The sequence below is a fragment of the Tamandua tetradactyla genome, chromosome 2 (genome assembly GCF_023851605.1).
Source record: "Tamandua tetradactyla isolate mTamTet1 chromosome 2, mTamTet1.pri, whole genome shotgun sequence".
Taxonomy (NCBI): domain Eukaryota; kingdom Metazoa; phylum Chordata; class Mammalia; order Pilosa; family Myrmecophagidae; genus Tamandua; species Tamandua tetradactyla.
Window position 1 is genome coordinate 147579074 of NC_135328.1, and position 18530 is coordinate 147597603.

General features: G+C 42.6%; 1 protein-coding gene across 7 annotated transcripts in view; it reads left to right on the forward strand.

Annotated features, from left to right (window-relative positions):
* The window catches only part of TIAM2 (TIAM Rac1 associated GEF 2), a 136679-nt gene that overhangs the window by 80187 nt on the left and 37962 nt on the right, over window positions 1-18530 (forward strand). For all 7 annotated transcript variants that reach the window (XR_013170834.1, XM_077149330.1, XM_077149328.1 and 4 more), the window contains one exon: window positions 5564-5667. Coding sequence is in view for 6 of the 7 variants with exons in the window: in XM_077149330.1 (XP_077005445.1) it covers window positions 5564-5667 (104 nt within the window). In the remaining variant the exon portion in view is untranslated. The remainder of the gene's footprint in view (window positions 1-5563; window positions 5668-18530) is intronic.

Here is an 18530-nt window from a genome sequence, read left to right on the forward strand (position 1 = left end):
GAGGCTGAGTTAGAAGGCAAGCTTAAGCTGTTTCTGTTTTCCACTCCCTGGGTTTTCTGAATTTTCTGAATGTAAGCTACCACTTGAGCTGGGCCTGCCCACCCCTACTCCTTTTCTTGGGAAAGATACACCCTTTAGGGAATTAACACTTCACGAATTTGTCTCTCAGACGTATCTTAACTCCAACCTTGCCTGAGTCAGTGCTGACAATTGAACATGCCTGAGACTTCCTTTAATGAGTTACTTATAATGGTAAAAAAAAAACCAATTTCTTTTAACAGCCAGTCCCCAGCTCCCTAGGTTTGCCAGTCAAGAGCTAGAGTTGATACCCAGCTCTTTGTCCCCCTTTTCTTGGGGCACAGCCCTTTTGCAATATTCTCAGCTCAGTTGACTCCAAAAGACTCCCTTTTATTTCCCATCAGCCCTGCCTCTTTACTGGGAGAGACCTCAGGATTCCTTTACTGCTTACTTTGGTTTTATCTGTGCTTGGAGCTTATATTCAGCAGTCCAAATTTATTAATTAAATCTGTGGGTGGACAACTCTCTGAGTGAAATCATTGCTCTACCCGCTACATGGGACATGACATCCAAGGGTAAAAGTGTCCCTGGCGACATGGAAGATGACTCCCAGGGATGAATCCAGCCCTGGCATCATAGGAACAACAATTCCATCCCAACCAAAAGGGGGAAATGAAGTGTAACTAATAAAGTATCTGTGGCAGAGAGAGTTCTAATAGAGCTACTCTGGGGGTTGCTCTTACGCAAACTTCATTTAGACCTTGCTACGTATCATAACCTGCCAAACCCCAACCAGGACCATTCCAGCTAATCCTAAAGAACACTTAGGGCAATATATAGGATTCCACAAGGGTTCCATGTACTAGTGTAACTTTCCAGAAACCTATAATCTTTAGATGGATTCCTGGACCAGATAAGTCCTGGAACCTAGAGGGCCCAGCCTCTCGAGAATATCAGATACTTCCGTCTCCTTACCCCATACTAGTGACAGACCCTTCCAACAATGGCCTTGGCTAAACTGTCACCAATGGTCATAGCCCAGACACCCCTAAAAAGAGGGATAGAAAGATCACAGGTGATGGTGGAGTTATACAGAGAAGAAAGGACTTAACAAATGAATACGATTGCTAAATTATTAAAGCGATATCTCTTTTAGTCTCCAATATCTTAGAGAAGCTAGAAGTAAAAACCTAAAATTGCAGAATCATAACCCATGTCAAAGTCTGAAATATGTTCTACAACTAGTTGTTTCGCTGTGCTTTGAGATATGTTATTTTTCACAAGAAAAAAAGAATAAAAGTCAATTGTGGTGATAAAAAAATATTTAAGCCTTCTAGCCTCCTATATTCTGGAGCAGCTAGAAGGAAAAATCTGAGAGGGTCCTATGGTAGCCCATGACAAACTCTGGGATCTGTCCTATAATTGCTTCTTGAAGAGTGCTTTGAAAACTGTTACTTTTTTATTTCTTTGCTTTGTATATATGTTATACTATACAATAAAAAGTTTTAAAAAATGTGAGTGGAGATTGGCTGAGCTACCTTTCCTTTCTCCTGGTAGAGACTGCTTCTTTTCCCATGGGAAAGTATTTCCCACACAGCCTGCCATGTCAGTAGGGGAGGGGCACCAGCCTCCACAGTTTAGGGGCTTCACTTACAGTTCTGCACTGTGATCTTGGCCCTTTCACCCATTCCAGACTGGTGTACAATGGGTATCTGATCATGAATGTCCTGCAAATAGTTGCTCCAGATAGTTCCTGTCTATTTATGAGCTGCTCTCAGCTCTTCCTCATCTGACTTTTGCCCTGGATATGTGGTACTAGATTCTACAGCTCCCCATCCACCATCTTGCCCTACCTCTTTCTCCCTCATTTTTGAAGGACATTTTTGCCAAATAAAGAATTCTTTTTTTTTTAATGGGCAGGCACCAGGAATCGAACTCGGGTCTCCGGCATGGCAGGCAAGAACTCTGCCTGCTGAGCCATCATGGCCCACGCCAAATAAAGAATTCTTGGCTGGCATTTTTTTCTCTTTGAATACCTTAAACGTATCATATCATTGCCTTCTTGCCCCTATGTTTTCTAATGAGAAATCAGCATTTAGCCTTACTGAGGATCACTTGTATGTGATGAATTGCTTTTCTCTTGCTGCTTTCATGATTCTCTCTTTATCTTTGGCATTTGATGTTTTGATTAGTATGTGTTTTTGAATAGGTCTATTAGGATTTATTCTCTTTGGAGTACATTGAAGTTTCTTGGACATGCGTATTTATGTTTTTCATCAGAGTTGGGAAGTTTCTGGCCATTATTTCCTCAAGTATTCTTCTTTCTGCCCTGTTCCCTTCCCTTCTCCTTCTGGGCCTCCTGTGACATTTATGTTTGTGTGCTTCATGCTGTCAGTCCAATCCATGAGACCCTGCTCAATTTTCTTTCTATTTTTCCTCTATATGTTCTTTTGTCTGTAATATTTCAAATGCTCTGTCTTCTAGTTACTTATTTCTTTTTTTCTGCCCTTTCAAATCTGCTGCTCTAAGATTTATATGTCTTTTGAATCTCTTCTCTTGTGGTTTTAATTCCTGTCATTTTTGTTAATTTTTTATACTTTCAAATTCTTTATGCTCCCCCAGTACCTTCTTAATATCCTTTATCTCTTTGTGAACATTTTCCTTCATTTCTTTGAATTGATTTAGGAGATTTGTTTGAACAGCTTTGATTATTTATACATAATTTTGTGTCCTCTGTGAATTTTTAGTTTCTTCCTTTGACTGAGCCATATATTACTGTTTCTTAGTATGGTTTTAATTTTTTGCTGATGTCTATGCACTTGATTCTCTTGGTGAGTCAGTGGGGGAGGGGCAAAGGATTTTCTTTGACAGTCCTTTTTTTCCTTCTGTCTTGGGTTTTTATGGCTGTCTGACTCTGTGTTAAGGCTCTTCTTTGGTGCTTGGTCTAACTTATTCTAGACTTTTGGAATAGCTCGTGTTCCATTGTTCAGATTTTCTCAGCTCTTCCTCATCTGACTTTTGCCCTGGATATGTGATGCAATTTTTTAAGTTGCCCTATTTGTGCAATTGTTTCACCTCCAGGAGAGCGCTTTCTTTCTTCTGTTCCTTCTTCAGGAATCTTGATCTGTTCTGCTCCTTTTTGTTTGGCCTCTGTAGTTTTTCATACTCCTTTTATTGCCTCTGGCTGCTTTTCTTCAAGGGCAAATTCTGGCAGAAGGGAAATCCTTGAGAGGACTTTACCAAATCAGTATTTCCCAGCCAGATCAGGATCAGGAACCCACAAAGCGGGCACAGATAAGCTCCAAAGAGCTCTGTCAAAAGTGTCAGGAAAGATGATGTCAAAAGACTTTTTGATGATTCCCTGAAACTGCACTTCCTGGCCTGGCCAGCAGATGGCACGCCTAGCAAACTGTTCTCTGCAGCCCTAAGGAGGCCCTGCATCTTTAAACTTCCATTTCCATTGAACCGGTGGCTGTGGCTGTCCCTGCTCAGGGCAGGCAGCTCAGAGCTGGAACCCAGCGATCAAATTCACCAATCAAATGCCATGACCAGTGCTTGACCACGCCCCCCACTTCTTGGGGAAAAGGATTTCCCTGTCCCTCTTTGTCCACAGCAGTCAGCCAAGCACCAGACCCTGAGGCGGTCTGCCTCAAGAGTGGGATATGTGTGCTGGCAGCCACTGCGGGGCAATCTGCTTTACCAGTTTCTCGGCCTCTTTGTCCCAGTCTTCCCTGGATGGTGTATAGTGCTCCCCTGGCCTCCCGAGCTCTAGACAGTTATTTCAGACAGTTTTTGCCTATCCACTAGCAATTGGAGAAGTGAGTTCTGGAGCTCCCTATTCCACCATCTTCTCCAGAACCCCCACCCCACCCCGATGGAATTTTATACCACCTGTGACACTTTATTTTCCTCATCTCTTTGCCCTGCCGTCCCTCACTAGTCACCTTCCCCGAGACTGTAAGCACATCTCAGAGCTTTGACTGTGTTCTATTCATCTCTGTCCCTTCAGCACCTAACCCACAATTCTCCAAGTGGAGATTCATCCGTGTTGCATGGATGGATGGAGAGATGCCTTTATGCTGAATGCAGCAGGCATGGGGGCAGTTTTTCTTCTATGAATTCTTTAGGATGGTCTCCCTCAAACAAAGGTGTCCACTTCAGGCAAAGGAGGCTGCAATGGAGGAACAGTGATGGGTCACCTTGCAGCCTTGGATCTAATCGTACCTCCCGTGCAGTTAGCCTCCCTGGTACAGCGAAGGAGCCTGGGAACGGTGAGCCCAAGTACGTCCACCTACCATTGCTACCGGAAATTTCCCAAACCATGGCTCATTCTTTTGTGATCAGCACTGCCTCACCCAGGCCAACCAGCCAACAGCATTGTTGCGGTGTGACTTGGATTGTCTGGCCTTTTTTCTGGATGGGACCGAGGTGCTTGGAAAGGCAAAAGGAAGAAAGATAGAAGCTGCTGCAGAATTCTGTGACCATTAAGGTTTTTTTTTTTTTTTTTTTGGTTGTTGTTGTTTGCCTCCTCCTGTCTTAGAAGCAAGTGCTTATGTAGTAATTAAGAAAATCAGCAAGGATCATATAACAGTGTTACTTTCCATGAGTTCTATAAACCTTGTAGGGCTCCCATAGCTTCTAAAGGTCTCTAGAGAGCATTGTCCTGGCCCCCATCATGCTGTGGGGTTTCTTTGTCAGCAACTGTACCTGTGTCTTTTTAGCCTAGATTAACTCAGAGAGGTATGAGATCAATGACTTCTTGTAGCTAACTGGCTCTGAAATCATCTGGAATGCTCCTAGTTGAGAGGACAGTCTACTACAAGTAAAAGAATTAAGATAAAAGCCTATGTTAGATTTTGAGGTGACTGTTTTTTCCCTCCCACTTGAATCCATTCATTTGAGAGCCAGTGGAGAGTACTACTGAGGGTGGAGTGTGTTAAGTTGTAGGCTGGAAAACTGTGTGGTCTACTTACTTTTCATATTATTGCTTAACCTTTGCTCTAGAAGTTAGCAAAAGTTTGCTGCTTCCTTTGGGGCTTTCAGATTTCGGATGAAGCTGCGGTTTATGCCAGATATAGAATTATGCTTGTAAATGAGCAAATCATGGGTTGAATAAAAAAATGTCTGATAATACATTATTGGTTTACCGGCTGATTTTATCCTCACTTGCCAATAGCAGAGCAGTTCCAACAGTGGTCCCTGCTGTTTGAGTCTTGGTCAAATGATTTAAGATCAGAGCTTAATGAAGTACAGTTTGCACAAGGGAAAGAGTGATGAGGGTGTTTGTCTTTGTTTTGGTTGGTCTCCTTTGACCAAACCAGGCAGAAGGTGGTGATTCTTCAGTCAGCAGGAGCCCAGATCTGTTTCAGAAGACCGGATATGTGCACATAATGAGTTTAGTGTCATTAGAGACCACTATAAACTGCCTTCTAGGTTGATTTGTAAAAATTTCGTCCTTTTCTTTATCTGAACCTTTATACCAGTCATTTCTACTATCTGCAAATAGCCAAAATCATGATGTATATTTTGTCATTTTTTCATGCAGATTTCAGCAATGTCCCTGACATCACAACTGGTCTGAAAAGGAGCCAGACAGATGGCACCCTGGATCAGGCACCCTACAGGGAGAAAATGGAGCAGAACTTCAGGGTAAGATGCTGCCCCAACCTCAGACAAGGACCAGTCAGACCTTGTCTAGTCCCACCTTTACCTGAGGCAAGGAAAGAGAAGAAGGGAGTTATTCGGACCCTGTGTCCAGCAGTAGATACAAACATGTATTTTCCTTGAAGAAAATTGTTACTTTTTAATTTAGTTTTTTGGGGGATACTAATAGGCACCATTAACTTCTGCCAGAACTCCTCCATAGTTTTGGCCATACCACCCAAATGCAAAGCAAACGTCGCCTTGCCTATGAAAGGGTGTGTTCACTTCAGCTGTTTTGACAAAGACAATTGAAGCTCGGCTGTTTTGAGAGCCATGTTGCATTACAGTTCTGTTCCTTCCTGCATTCTTAACTGTTCAGAGCCAGCCATCTATTCAGAAATGATCTGCCTGACCCAACATTTTCATGCCTAGTTGCGTTCGAACTGATTTCAAAACCGTAAGCCTGTCTTATAACTCTGGGCCTGGTGTTACACATGAAATAAGAATTGAGAAAATAGAAGCTATAACTGGGATTTAAATAAAACATATTAGCAGGACCAGACCTTAGTGTTGTGTAGAATAAGTCTTTTGGGCGCCTGTCCCTTGGTGACCGGCCCTGGGGCATATGTACCCTCTGGGACGGTGGCAGCCTCTGTGAAAGGCCTGGTTAAAGCCGGCCAGATTCAGAGCGGGTGCAGGTGACATTGGCCTCTCCCCCATCTCAGTCCTGGAACTGTTTCCCCTTTTCTGTCTTCCTCCACCAAATTCTCTCTTCCCTTCTATCCAGACTCCTCATGCCAAACCAGTGCTCTGCTGCCTCCCCTGGTCTGGCCATATCCCCAGGACACCATCTCCCTTACTGAACTGGAGAATCAGCAGTGTTTTTAGGCTTCCTACTTTGTTCTATTTCTAGTGTGTAATTTGCTTTAGGGAACCCAGTTACTGTAGCTAATATTCATCAATTTCTTTTTGAAGCAATAGACCCAAGAGCATTAAGAGCCAATAGCTCTGTCTTAAATTTTAAAATAATAATAATAATAATTATTATTATTATTATTATTGGGGAGGGTGCATGGTTCAGGAACCTAACTTGGGTCTCCCACATGGAAGGCGAGCATTCCACCGCTGCACCCCAAAATAATTATTTTTAAGCAAAGCACACCCTTCTAAAAGACTCACAGAACAGGCTGTGTATTCAGGGAAGTATCATGGAGAACACTGGCCTCATGTGCAAGCCCAGGAAATTACTTAGCACCAGTTGGGATAATGGGTTCCTCTGGATGATAATCTGCTGGGTTTCACATTAAAGTTCTAAAAAGGGAATTGTAATTTTTTTTCCAAATTTTGTTTTATTTTAAGATTCAATAAAATAAGTATGCAAAAAGTTACCATGTTAAGGCTATTTCCAGCCATCCTTTTTAATAACACCTGTCCCAACCAGGAGAGCATTTGTTAAATGAACATTAGCGCACCAAAGAGCCAGAAATTTGAAAGCTGTAATTCAGCTTGAAATTGGGGCCATCTGAGCTTTCAATTCATTGTTAAAAGGTGAAAGCTAAAATGTAAAAAAAGAAAAAAGAATGCAGACAAAAAAAAAGTTGAAAGAGAATGTTAGCATGTTAAATATTTGCTGACAAATTGCTCTAAAGTCTAAAGGTATTATTCACCTCACCTTTTTCAGCATATGATGACACTAATCTATATATACTAATTGATTTAAGTTTTTAAAAAACTTAGCAAATGCCTAGCCCTTAGTCAATTCACACGTTCTTAGTTCCATGGGAAAGAAGAATCAGCGACCACCAGAAGTAATAGTTGATGTTATTCTTGAACAACAACAATGAAAAGGTTTAGAATTTAAGGAACACTTTTTGATTTTTCTGTTCTGAGATCTTTAATTTTTTTTTCTCCTGGAAACAGAAGATTATATATAAAACAATACTGTTCTGGGTCTTTAAAATTCCAGTAATGCATATATAACATCAAATTTGCACTGTAATAATTTTAAGTATATAATTGAGTGGCATTAATTACATTTACCCTGTTATGCTACCATTGCCACTGTCCATTAGCAAAAATTGTCAGCACCCCAAACAGAACCTCTGCATCCATTGAGCACTAACTCGCTATTTCCCCTCCTCCCAACCCCTGGTAACCTCCAATCCACTTTATGTTTCCATGGATTTGATAATTCTAGATATTTCATATGATTGAGATTATATAATACATGTCCTTTTAAGTCTGGTTTATCTCACTCTATGTGATGTCTTCAGTGTTGGAGCGGATATCGGAACTTCATCCCTTTTAAGAGCTCCATCATATTCCATTGTTGATCCACTCATCTGTGGATGGATACATGGGATGCAACTGTGAATAAGGCCACTATGAACATAAGTGTGCAAATATCTTCTTGTGCCATGCTTTCAGTTTTCTGGGGGTGTGTTTCAGTTTGCTAAAACTGCCAGAATGCAATATATCAGAAATGGATTGGCTTTTATAAAGGGCACTTATTAAGTTACAACTTACAATTCTAAGGCCATGAAAATTTCTAAATTAAAGCATCAGCAAGACTATACCTTCACTCTAGAAAGGTTTATCTCTTCCGGGGCTTCTCTGTCACATAGGAAGGCCCTTGGCGACGTCTGCTGGCCCTTGCTCCTGGGTATCATTGCTTTTGGCTTCTGGTTCCAGTGGCCTCGTCTCTGAGCTTCTGTGGTTCCTCATTTAGCATCTCCGGGGCAGAATCTGGATTTCATCTCTTAGCTTAGCATCTCCAAAGTTCTGTGTCTTGGTTTCATTTCTCTGCTGTCTGTGTTGGCTCTCCAATCATCTTCAGACATCTGCATCTGAGCTTTCTCCAAAATGCCTCTCTCTTCTAGGACTCCCATAAGCTAAGACCCACCTTGAATGGGCGGAGCCACAACGTCATGGAAATAATCTAATCAAAAGTCACACCCACCATTGGGCGGATCAGATCTCCATGTAAACAACCTAATCAAAAGATCCTGCAATAGGTCTGCCCCCACAAAATTCTGTTGGGATTAAAAGAGCATGGCTTTTTCTGGGGGATGCATGACAGTTTCAAACCAGTACAGGGTGTGTATCTAGGAGTAGAATTGCCAGGCTTGACAGTAACCTGGGTTCTGCCAAACTGCTTTCCACATGGCTGCACCATTTTACCTTCCCAACAGCTATGCATGAGAATTCTGATTTCTCCACAACCTCACCAACTCTTCTGTTTTTAACTGATTTGGGAGTTGCATGATGCGTGTCCAGCACATGTATGTAGGAGTGGCCCCTCCAGGATGGCCTGGCATGCCGATGTGGCTTTTCAGGAAAGAGGCCTGCCTCCGTGTCTGTGTCTGGGGGTCCCCAGCCTACCGAGGAGCTCCTCAGAGATCATTAACTCCTTTTCAGATTAGATCTTGGTTGCACCTAGGCTGTTTTGGATATTTTACTAATAAGTATTTTATACTTTAGAAAAAGGAGTAATTTCCCTTGAAAATCAAGTGCAGCCTGGCTTGATACAGCACAGCTGTAACTAGGGCTTTTGAAAGCCCCACAATTTCTGCAAATTGATTGCCTTCTTTCTCTCCAAGGGTGCCTATTACTGTCACAGCTCTTTGTGTGACCCTGTCAGCTCTCCCATGTGGGGATTTTTCCCCCCCAGTATTGTTAGCAATTAGCCTGCCCCATTGTCATCATTTAGAGTCTGGAAGGAATAAACAGTTTTTCTTTGGGTGAGGGGGTTGATGAAGGAGTTTGGGGTTTGGTCGGGGAACTCGAGATGTGTTAAGCAGTCACTCCAGAAAATGCTGCTTGTGTTCCATCTGCAGCTCTCGGAGCTGGCACTGGAGAGGTGGCACTTTGTGGTTCTGGCATCTCCCGGAGTGCCATGAACTGCTGCTTTTCCAGAGGAGGCTCCCGGCACAGGGTGGAGATGCAGAGGAAGGGCTGAGCTGTCCCCAGTCACAGGGTGCCCGCTTTGGAGGAGGAGACTGCTGCGCCCTGACATCCTTGTGGATGCCACTTGGAAGAACAGTTTGGGATTATTTCATTGCCTGGGGATGAGACGGAGAGACAACGCGTATCTTACTCATTTCCCAGCAGACAACTATAGATGTAATCATTTTTCCCAGAGAGAGCAGGTTTCTTTGAACTTTTCCTTTTCATGTACAGCATGTAAGTAAACAAGGGCTTTGATTCTCATGAATGTAGATGCTGAATTCTGAATGTAAGCACGCTTGCATGGCTTTATTTTCTCTTTAGTGATACCTGATTTTACTCTAAAAGTACATAGAGATTGTTATGCCGACGAAAAGATATGCCTTACCAGAAGGAATGCTGACAGTAATCTTTAAGCACTCTTTATAGCCAAGGAAAAGAAAACTTCTTTTAGATCCTAGTTGGACTGTGTCATCGCCAACTTTGCCTTTCTCATTCCAGTGATGCTTAGGGTTTGAACTCTGAGAAGGTTTTATCTGTCTGAAATAAGGACCTCAGAGAAGTCTAGAGAAATTGCAAATACCAACACTGTAAAATATGTCTGAAAAGAAAGAGGAATAATTTGAATGTAACAAATAATTTTATTCTTTGTAAAATGTCCTTGGAGCATGGCATGTACCTTGCTTTGGGCTAGTGCTGTAAGAGAAAATCCACGAGAGTAAAACCTGTTTTCTACAAGGTAAGCCGAATTTTGACTTTAGTTCTGTCCGACTAAATGATTTTTTCAGCTTGGTAGAATTTTATGTAATCACCTAATGTAGCTTTGGCAGTGATTATTTTTGCAGTTTTGTAGGCGTTGTGTTGCTAGAACAGAGAGCGTTCAGAATCTGGAGACATACAGTATGACAACCATGCGCTGTGCTCTCTGCAGTTCAATCGTGTTTAAATATCTTTTGTCCTGTTTATTTGGTCAAGGAAGAAAAAAGGGACAGCAGGAATGTAACTTGCATTTAATATTTAATTAAATATTAACCCACTTAGTTTAACCTTTTGAGCTTTTCACATGAGTTGCTTTTTAAAGCTTGCATATCTGAGAAGCTAAATCAAAGGGAAAAAGATAATTGGAATATATGGTTTGTTTTCTAGCATTCTCTAATTATACATCTCACCTTTCTTTGAATTTTCTGTATACAGATCTGTTTTGGTTGTAAGATGTTTTTTGTTAAAAAGTCAAACTAAAGCATTATTTGTTTGTAAACAGTAGTCTTTTCACATGGCTGCTATTCAGTAGGTTAATACAACCATGATCCTTTTTTTTTAAGCAAAACTATTCTAAACTGTTTCTATATCCTGTACAGCTCTAGATATATCTAAATGCAGATATATCTAAACTATTTCTTAATGCAGGTTATCTGACATGAGATTCCTATTTGAAAGAGAGAGAGAGAATGTGTCCTCAAGGCAAGCTCTAACAATTGGGGGTCCGACTTTTCACCAGTGATGAGACAATGATTATTTGGTCCCAAAAAACCTTTTCTTGCAGGCAGTGGTTGCAAAGAGCTCTAGACCATGGTAGTCATGGGGATAGCGATCTAGGCTCTGGTTCCACCAGACTTTACCACTTGTGACCTGGGGCAAGTTGCTTATCCTTTCTAAGCTCCGTATCCTCATCTGCAAATTAAATAGTAACATGGCCCACCCTGCCTTATTGTGAGTCATGTGAGATTATGTGTGACTCGAAGCACAAACGGTGAGAAATGATGAGGTGAAGACATACCCCTTCGTGATGTGTCTCACACATAGATGTGTTTCCAACACTTTCCTACCCTGCTCCCCTAATGGTGTCTTGAACTGGGGGACCCAGTGCCAGGCAGGAGATTGTGTACAATATATAAGACCCGTAATAAAAATTACACTGAGGTTGGGATTTATGCTAGATTTAAACCTCTTAGCTGCCTGCCTGATCTTCTTTAGTGTTTGGGGTCCATTCCTGCTGACCTGTCCCATGAGTTGAAGAAAGTATTGGAAACCCAAGAGCTTCAGGAATTGAGTCTCTCTGGCTCTTTGCCTTGAGCCTGAAGACAGAGCTTGTCCACCTTTTCTGTTCATTCTCTTTCTGTACAATGTTGTGAGTTGAGCTTTCCCAAAGTGTTGTTTACAATAACTAAATAAAAATAATATATGTTATATCAGCCTTTCTCTTTAGCAGGCATGGGCTGTGAATGTTGAGATGCTTGGTGAAGCCTGAAGGGACTCTACTGGTGGAGGGAGGTCTCACAGGCCTTCCCCTTTTAGGAAGAGAGGCAACCTGTCACTTCAGGGCAGAGACAGGGACAAGGGTGAGAACTGTGACCATTATTATATCATTTACAGCACACTTCCTTCTGGCAGGGAGATGCAGGCAAGTGTGTGGACTTGTTTGAAGCTACTGTTTCTAGTTTTCATTGGAGTTTGAGCTCTGTGTAGCTAGATGGTTTTTTTTTTTTTTTTAATTTCCTAAACCCAGGGCATTAATGTCCTTCTCTTTTTTATATGTCCTCGGTTGTTCAGGCTGGTGGGGCAGATGGATGCTAGCCCTTTTGCTGGGTTTGGCAGGAAGGGAAGTGGTACCCAGGAGACATCCTGCAGCATCAAGCACACAATATTCCTGTCCTCTTTGATGCTAAGGATCGTTTGCCCACACTGTGCAGCCGGCCCAGAGATGTCACCCAGAGTGTCAATATTGAAAAAAGAAAAGCAAAGAAAGAAAGGAAACCAAATGTGCAGGTGGACATGGAAACAATGAGCTTGAGCTGTGGAGCAGCATTGACAGAACTCAAAAGTGAGCTTGCTGAGCAAGGGAGTGAAGGGAACGCAGCTCGGGAACAGAGAACCTGTGTTGAGGAAGGACGAAGCGGGTCGACCAGAAGGCGATGGAGGAAATCTTGGCGGGTGATGGTGACCTTTCTCTCTTCTTCCTCTCACAGCTCACCCCACCTCCTCAAAGTGGCTGATTCCTTCTGCTCATGGGGCAGGGTCCTAAAGAGGTCCATTAGGCGTGTCCCTGGACAGACGCAAACTACAAGGAGGGAGGGGGCTGCTGCAGTTGGCCGAGCTGTGGATAGCTAGAGCCTAGAGAAGAGAAATTGCTAACAACAGAATGTTGCCCGATGAGCACTTAGCTGACAGTGGCTGTGCCAGGGAGGCTTTTAAAGCGAAGACAGGGGGATTGCTTGATGAAGGTGTCTTTGGCTATGGATGGGGTGAAAGTTCCCATCGGGGACTGTGAGTTTGCAAGTAAATGTGGGACGAGGCTTCCTCTTCCTCTATTAGATATAGAGTCTGTGTGTCTTCAGACAACAGAGTGTTGTGAAAAGCAGATAGGCTGTGGAAGTTGAGCAGACCAGACTAGAAGGCAGCTGTGCCATGTTTGCAGTTCAGGGTATGGGGCTGATCACACCCTCTGGGTTTTCTGGCTCCATCCTGCAAAATGGAGATGACGTTACCTGACTCACATGTCAGTGGAATGATCACAGGAGGTTTCATTCCCTTTCTTCCCCTTGGAAAATCATGAGGTGTTTTTTTTTTTTTTTTGGTCAACACCTCTAGTTTCTCCTGCCTCTTTTTCTTCTCCTGTTTCTTGCCTCATGACACCTTCCTTCTTGCCTTCTGCAGTCCCTGCTTTCTCATTCTTTTCTGCCTTTCCCTTTTCATCCTGATTTTGTTTAAAAAGAAAAAAAAGGCAGGGGGGATTATTAAGAGTTACTTTGAGAATCATGAAATGAAGAACAAGAGGAAAACCAGAAAGAGGCAGCAGGGGAAGGAGCTGCAGGATGAATCACTGGGAGGCTCGGGGCTTGTCAGGTACAGCCCTGGCTCTGACATTAACTGGCTGTCGAGCCAAGCCTTGGCGAAGGGATAATTACTCGTTTTCGTACGCGCTGGAGGATGACTAACAGGAAAGTGACGTGAAGACTCCCCCAGCTCAGGCCTCACAAAGACTTGACCTTGACCTGCTCAGCCAGGCTGAGAAGCTGTATGGACATCTCTAGTCTTAACCTAACAGCTGATCTGCCGCATTGGCTCCCCGCACAGGTCTGTCCTTACCTTTTCCATCCTAAGAAATGACAGGGACCATGATTTTGCTGCCATCCTATCTGAGATGGGAACCCAGATGGGTTATGAACAAACAGCTCAAAGAATAGCTAGCCAGTGACGCAGGTCTTGGGCGGTGGGAAGGGATCTCTGGGCAGTGACTTGAAATCTGAACGTGACTTTTGAGACGCTGGGGTAACTAACATTCAGCCGGAGGTTGGGCCCGTTAGGTTTCCTGTGTCCTGTGTGGTTTGAGGAGCGAACCCTGTGCTTTTAAGATACAGGCTGGGGGGAAAAGTGGGTCTCATTCCTTCATCCACTGTGCATTGCAGCTTCCTCGTCTGCACCTTTATTTTCTTTTCAGGTTTCAAGGATTGAAGATTGAGAGAGAGGGAGATACGGAGACCTCAGTATCATTTCAGTTCTGGGGGCAGAAGAAAGTAGGAGTTTGAATTTCTCAGGCTAAGCCCTCACTTCAGAGTTGACACCAACTGAAGATCCTTGTATATTCTTAGGAAAAGCAGTGTGGACATAGGGTGGACTCAGAGTAAGAACTCCTGAGTGTTTGCCCTAAGTCTTATGCTGACCTTTTGCCCTTAGACAAATTATGAAACTTGCCCAAATCTGAACCTGGGGTGCGTTGATGGTCTTGAGGAGCCTCTTGGCTCTGAAAGCCTGTGCTTCTCTGACACTTCATCCTTTCCAGCTTTCAGCCTAAATAACTAATCTAAAGCATACTTTTGCCCAAAGAACTCCCTACCTCCCCAAGAATATGAAGAGCTGCTGGAAAGGAAAAATGAATTTTAGAAGACTGCAAGTAGACTTAGCGTTCATCATTTATTGTCTTTCATGCAGTTCACTGAAGTTAAAACCTCTGATGTTTAGGGAGGTTTTAAAGGTAATGGTATGCAAATGGCAGGATGATTAGATAATTTATTCCTGTATCCCCTTCTGGTCTCTCCATCTCTTTCTTTGGTTGGGGAATTATTTAGAGCAGACCATTTGTAAATCAGACAAAAACTGCACACCTAGAATATTACTCATATACTTACATAAAAAGTTGGATACTGTTTCAGGGAGTTGACGAACTCGTGAAGTCATAGATTTAGGGATCAGTGAACTCTCAGTTAATAATCCTGACTGTGCGTGAACATCTGCATAGCCTCGCCTCTGTCTTGACTTTGTATTGTCAACGCCACAGACTCGGTTCTCAAGTGCTTCCAGTAACAGGAGCCTTCAGTCAAGTGGCATATTTGGATCTTTGTTTCTATCTTTGCGGTCTGTTTGTCTATCTGTCTACCTGCTAAGAGACATTAGGGAGCATTAAAATATCAGCCCCTACATAGCAAATAAATTAGTAGGTTAAGACCGGAATAGAGAAAGCTGACAGAGGTCGTGCGACATTTGTAGATGGTTGAATACCAGCTGCAAAACTCATGCACCTAGTGTTTTAGCTCGTAAAAATGTTTTACGTTGCTTTTGGAACATGAGTTCTCATTTAGACCTCAAGTCAAAATTTTATCGAATTATCTTTGGTTAAAGAAATAGTTGTCTACTGGATGACGAGGGGGATTTGTGGGCCTCAGCTTAGAGGGTGGCTGACCCCGGCTCCTTCTGTGTTTCTCTTCCAAGGGCGTGGAGAGTAGATGTCCCTGATACCCTCCTCACAGCAGCAAGCTAAGGAAGGTCTTTGTAGTTGCTCGTTCCTTTCCTTTCCTTTTGAAGAACTAACGGCCACAATTACAATCTAATTTTGATTAGCCTCGATTCAGGTGCCGTGAATCTTAGCGCTCTTATCTTTAATAGTTACCAAGAATTGGGGGGGGGGGGGCAGTAGTATCACTCTGTTCATTCATTCCTTCGTTAAAATCCCCTTCACAAAGGCATACCCAGGTTTAGCCATTGTTAAGAGGTCTGAAATAGTCATGCTGATGCTTTCTTTAAATGTTCTTGTATACTTCGAGCTTGCATTCAAATGAAAACTTTGATTTTTTCAGAAGAAAAAAAGATGAAATTATGCCTTTAATTATTCACTGCAGATTCTCACCTTTTAATAATGTCCCAGCCCTGCAGTGTAGCTGCTTTTACTTTTGAAAAAAAAAAATAAGTTCTAAAGAACTGTTCTGAGTCATTTTGCAATTTCTCCTATAGTCTCAGCTGTGAACACATTTCTGTGTCACTCTCTGTTTGGGAAGAAGGGAGTGTGGAGGCAGAGGGGTCATGGACAAACTCTGCCTTAGGAATACTTCACCCAAGCAGAGACGTTTGAGATGTTTTCACCATCTCAAATACTAGCTTCTAATTGCTGAGAATAAAGATTGGATTATTCTTTTTATAGATCAGTCTCCTGCTGTTCTTGAGAATAAAATGAAGAGCAGGGAAACAACAACAAAAAAATGTATTCATCACTAACATGGGAGAAAAAAGCGAAGGTGTGTTTACAGTTTATAATGCCCCCCAATTCTACCTTTTCTCCCTTTCATTTTTTTTGTTGTTACTTCCTCATTCTTTCTGCTTGCTTTGTTCAGCTTCCAGTGCATCCCTCCCCCTCAGTGATCTGCCTTCTTTTGCACTCTCCACTCTCTGCCACCACCTGAGTTCTCTTGCATTTTCAGAAAACGGGTGTCCAGTGAGGAAGCTCTCAGATGTGCAATTGCTTAGAAAGTTCTGGCCTGGCATTGGCATGGGCTGGGGATTCATCACTAACTGCTTAGAAACCATGTGTGTCACAAAACTTGCGGAGTCCTGCCGCCTTCCTACCTTTCAAACTGCTGTCAGGTGACTTTGCAGATTTGGAGACTCTACCCTCATGGTTCATTCACTTACAAGATCTTTATCCCAGCCTGGGACACATGCAGGTGGAGATTCCAGGCCCCAGACGTGGGAAACGTTATGGTTCCATAGACAAGTTGTCACAATTGAAAGACTGATTGTCAAACCAGTATTCCCAGGTGAGATTTAAAAATAATTTCTGGTGTCTGAGCCTTAAACAAAAAAGTTTTAGCATTCATTTTGTCCTTGTCACTTTGTCCCTGAGGTCTTCTCATTTTGCCTCCAGGCTTTGGCTGTCTCTGCCGCCTTCTCTGATGCATCAGTCATTTCTCCTCACTGCCGTAAACACCATAAACACCCGGCTTTTGTTTACTGTGTTTATATGGCTTTGTGTTTGTCCAAAATTTGATGAGAATTGACAGACCATTGATTGAAAAGCATAGCTGTCTTATTTTAATTCTCATTACTTCACTTCTATTATTGAAACAGTGTTAGGTTTTAGAAATTGGTTGGTGGTCAAATCTCAGATAAAAAATGTAAAAGGCAGACATAGGAGATTTTGATTATTCTGAGACCTAAGTCTACTTAGGAAACCTGTCAATCAGACCCAGTCTGAGATAGAGCCACCATAACAGACTTGGCTATCACATTGCTGAAACCTAGCAATAAAAAATAACTGAACTACAGTTACAGTGATATGCAGGGTGTATATGTGCTCACCAGAGGCAGAGAGCCCTGGCAATACCCGTACCTGATTAAGGATGCAAGGATATTAACATGTAATTTGATGTTTTACAATCTTATGACTTTTCTCCCCAAAGCTGTTGGTTTCTTTTTTTTTTTTTTTTTCATGGGCAGGCACCAGGAAACTGTATTTTTTTTTTTAAACCAGATGGACCAAGCATTATTTTCAGCTAATATTGGAACTGAAAATCCTGGCCTTTGTAAACATGGCTTTAAAGGGCCTGGGTTGATTTCAGACAATGGTGGTATATGTACTCTCTCCTTACCCCCATAGCATTCTTCATAATTGCCAGGGAGGCATCCTTGAACCATGAAACCAAAAGGAACAGCAACTGGTAGAAGTGAGTGTGAGTGGCGGGTCATAAAGATGTCATGAAAAGGTACCAGGGGCCTGAGGGAATGAGGAGAGCTGGCTGCTAGCTGGGTGCCAGCTCCTGCCTGTCCTTCTTCCTGAAGCTCCACCGGTCAGGCTTGGCAGATGCCAGTCGGTCAGGACAGCAGCACTGATATGCTGTGCACGAGTGTTGCCTCGCCTCTCTTTAAAGGAAGCAAAAGACTGTGTGTGCTAATGTTCAAATGTTTGAAAAAGTTCTTCAAATATTCATAATTTTTCTGGGACAAAGTCAGCCAGGGAAATGGGACCCCTTCATTCCCCCAAGTCAGAGTACATGCTCCTGTCCACCTGTCTACCTGTCCTGGTCACACGATAGCTTGGATGAGGAAAGGACATTTGGGACATAATTAAAAATCGGAATAAAGAATATGGGCTTTATGTCAATGTTAAATTTCTTAAACTTGATCATTGTGCTTATGGTGATTACATAAGTGAATATCCTTGTTCATAGGAAATGTACATGGGATTGTTTTGTGTTCAAGGAGTATGATGTGTGCACCTTGCTCTCAAATGTTCAGAAAATAGAAAAATAGAGGGTCAATGGACGATAAGTACCAGCATACCTCAGTAATATCGTAGGTTCAGTTCCAGGCCACGCAATGAAGTGAATATCCCAATCAAATGAGTCACATGAAAACAGCAACAACAAAAGAAACACAATAGCTTGGTGTATTCTGGATCAGAGTATAACAGGGCAGAGGCCAAGATGTTGGCTATTGTTGCATGTTCCTTTATCTGGGTAGTGGGTTGACTTTGAGTTGATTCTGTTTGTTTCCACGGCCAAAGCTACACCAAAGAGCACATTCGTAGTATGCATTTGGAGAGTGGGATGTATAAAAAAAGATACAAGAGGATCAACTAGAAGGATTTCATCCCTTGCTGTACTTATTTGGAAAAAAAGAATAGACGTTTGTCTCTGGATTTGATATTTCTGGGGCAG